This window comes from Sinocyclocheilus grahami, unplaced genomic scaffold (genome assembly GCF_001515645.1).
Source record: "Sinocyclocheilus grahami isolate Dianchi unplaced genomic scaffold, SAMN03320097.WGS_v1.1 scaffold10198.1, whole genome shotgun sequence".
Taxonomy (NCBI): domain Eukaryota; kingdom Metazoa; phylum Chordata; class Actinopteri; order Cypriniformes; family Cyprinidae; genus Sinocyclocheilus; species Sinocyclocheilus grahami.
Genome location: NW_015513092.1, coordinates 1 through 3,153, shown reverse-complemented (window position 1 = coordinate 3,153; position 3,153 = coordinate 1). Strand labels below are relative to the sequence as shown.

The window sequence follows — 3,153 nt, the reverse complement described above, 5'->3', positions numbered from 1 at the left end:
ATTTATATTTAAATATTTGGTGATCCCGAGTCTGAATGAGTGTTTTGGAATTAATTGCTTGAGTGAATAGTCACTTGTCCTCAATGTGTCAGACTTGACCGTCTGTTTATCCTTCCTTCAGGTGGAGGTGAATCGTGTTTGTCGTGTACAGTGTTTATGTGAGCAGGCTGCTAGCTCTGTGTATATGGACTCCCGTAGCGTTACTCTGCGAGTGAATCTTGGCCCTGGACGCTACATCATCCTCCCCACTACTTTCCTGCCTGGTGCAACTGGTCGGTTCCTTCTGCGTTTTTTCTCACACTCACATGTACGCCTCAGGTAGGCACAGAAGATTAGGCTACTCTGCTCTGTTTTGTATTCAAATAAGCAACCAATTGAACAGTAAACAAAATGTAGATCTAGTTGCAGATACTTATAGTTGAATGCAGTAATTTTTAATGTTGAATGTTTACTAAGGTGACTGATTTAAATGATTAGGAAGTGTCTTCAAAATTAATCTTTTTTGTTTTGTTTTTTGTCTTCTTCACTTTATCTACTGTCTTCAGGGAGTTGAAGGAAGAGCTGCCTGCTCCTTCATTGTGGCGGTGTTGTTTTCCTGAGCCCAGCGCCGTAACGACAGTCCATCTGCTCAAAGCCTCTGGCCTTAGCCATCCCAAACAAACAGGTTAAAACTCACCACTAAACTTTATTGCAATACTTAAGTGACCAACAAGCATGACTATGATCTTTGTAACCTTTACATGTTCAGGGTGAAAGAAAGGTGTTAGCAGTTCAGATTTTCAACGTTTTGGGTATAAAATCATAGGAGTAGCTCCATAAAGTACAACAAAGCACATGCATGTAGGCTATATCATTTGTAAGTACAACTGTGCCTAATATTCAAAGTTTCATTAAAGGGATAGTCACCCCAAAATATAAATGCTGTAATTTACTCATCCTAAAGTTGTTCCAAACCCATATGGGTGAGCACAAAGAAGATATTTTGAAGAAAGTTGGTAGCCAAACAGTTGACGGTAGCCATTGACTTTCATAGTATAGAAAAAAATACTATGGAATTCAATGGCTATACTATCAAATGTTTGCTCACTCACTTTCTTCAAAATACTTTCTTTTGTGCGCAACAGAAAAATACATTTATACAGGTTTGGAACAACTTGAGGGCGAGTAAATGATGACAGCATTTTCATTTTATGGTGAACTATCCCTTTAAGTGACAGCTTTGGATCAGTCAGAAACTGGATCAGTTCTGCTTTGACTGTTAGCAGACAAGTATTTTATTTGTTTCAGCTGATTATGCCTTTAATTTTCATCTTTCCTTCTGTATGTGTGTATATATATATATCAGCTCCTGATGTATATGCTGTCATCCGTTGCGAGGAAGACTCTGTAAGGACTAAACTTTTTAAAAAAGATGGAAGTCCTCAATTCAACACCAAGGTCATCTTTTATAGCAGGAACCCAAAGTCCAAAATATCCATTAAGGTTAGAGGCTACTGCATTGTATTTTGTGAAGGCTGACTTTTGGCATGTTTCTTCTTATAAATGAGTGAATGAAATCAGTTTCGCCAATGTTTGTGTTATTCTGTGTATTTGTTTGTGTGCAGCTGTGGAAAAGAGGTTTGCTGTTGGACACTTTCCTGGGTGGAGCACAAATTCAGACAGGAGGACATGAGCGCTGTCAAAACAGAGTGATTGACTTGCAGGGTGGCCAATCGCGAGGCTGTGTTTTTATAGAGACTTCCTCCAGGCAGTGCCTGACAGACCTGTGACCTAGTCAAGGTAATGACTGATGATATATCATCAATGGACTGAACATCTGAAACAACTACATTTCTGCCATGCTTCAGCAAATGAACCCGTAAACTGCCAAAAAATGTGCACAGCAAAAAATCATATGATTTTTATCATCTATATTTCATTAATTTAAATAGAAATGATTTATGTAAAGAATGTAAAGAGAGTGAAAATTATTTCAAAGCACCTGTCAGATCTAACATGAGATTTGTTCCACTGTGTCCCCTTACCAAAAAGTAGTATACTTCAAGTTTATTTTATTAAGTATACTTAAGTAAAGTTCAAGTATATTTTAAGTATACTTTATGTAGTATGTAAATATCAGTGCACTAGTAGTATACTTGTAAGTGTACTATTTCAATACTCCTTGGGACTAAATTGGCCCACTTTCTCCAATTAATTTTATTTATTTGACTACTTTAATCACATGCTTAATTATTTATATATGTATTTAAACAAGAATTTGTGTATTTATACACACATTTATTTATTTATTTGCATATTTATTTATTTGTGTATTTATTTATTTTATTGTTTTTGCAGGTTTCGTCCTCCATACAGATCACGCTATATGTGGAGAATAATGCATGGCAATCAGCCCTTTCTTTTTCTTTTTTTTTATGTGGCCTTTATTGGTTTTTGCAAATGAACTCTTCAAATGTTCAATAAAAAAAAAAACACTAGAAACCCCACATGCTTTGGTGACGCCTGCTGGTCAAAACTTTGTAACAGCAACAAGCATACATTAAAAAAAAAACATATTTTCCAAGCCAATTGCAAAAGTTTTACTGAAGGTATAATTACGGTGGCAGAGAAGTGCAAAACAAATCACAATTCTGAAAACAAAATAACAAATTACAAACGCAAATGCAAGTCTAAAAAACTAAATAACAATTCAGAAAGCACAACAACAATTCAGAAAACATTATAACAAGTCAGAAAACACGATGACAAATCCGAAAACAAATGAACAAGTCAGAAAACACAACGACAAATCAGACAAACCGGAAGAGGTAGGTATAGTTTGAGACAGCGCCATTGGTTTGGGATTACTCACCGCTGACTGGACGAGACATCTGTCAATTAACGTATACAGGAAGAACCAGCCGAAGAACAGCAGAGTCGTGGTAGAAAGTTCGGAGATGGTATTAAAGTAGCTCAGTTTAAATGTTGTATGAATTGCCCTTACTATGGAATAAAAAATACGGAGTGTATATTTATATTTAGTTAAAAGTGGCTGTAGACCATCAGCTCCAGTGATGCAGATGGATAAGTATGTGTTGGTGGCTTTTTGATGCTATCGACCCGGGTTCGATCCCGCCTTTTGCCGAATTTTTTTCAAATCTCATATCACGTCGT

General features: G+C 36.4%; 1 protein-coding gene across 1 annotated transcript in view; it reads left to right on the top strand.

The window, feature by feature from the left end:
* Positions 1-1,869, top strand: part of LOC107578437 (calpain-5-like) — a gene marked incomplete at its 5' end in the record, with an annotated part of 6,006 nt that extends 4,137 nt beyond the window's left edge. The window contains 5 exons of the mRNA XM_016264391.1: positions 122-318; positions 546-664; positions 1,346-1,482; positions 1,605-1,769; positions 1,804-1,869. Coding sequence (XP_016119877.1) covers positions 122-318; positions 546-664; positions 1,346-1,482; positions 1,605-1,769 — 618 coding nt within the window. The remainder of the gene's footprint in view (positions 1-121; positions 319-545; positions 665-1,345; positions 1,483-1,604; positions 1,770-1,803) is intronic.
* Positions 1,870-3,153: the final 1,284 nt, after the last annotated feature.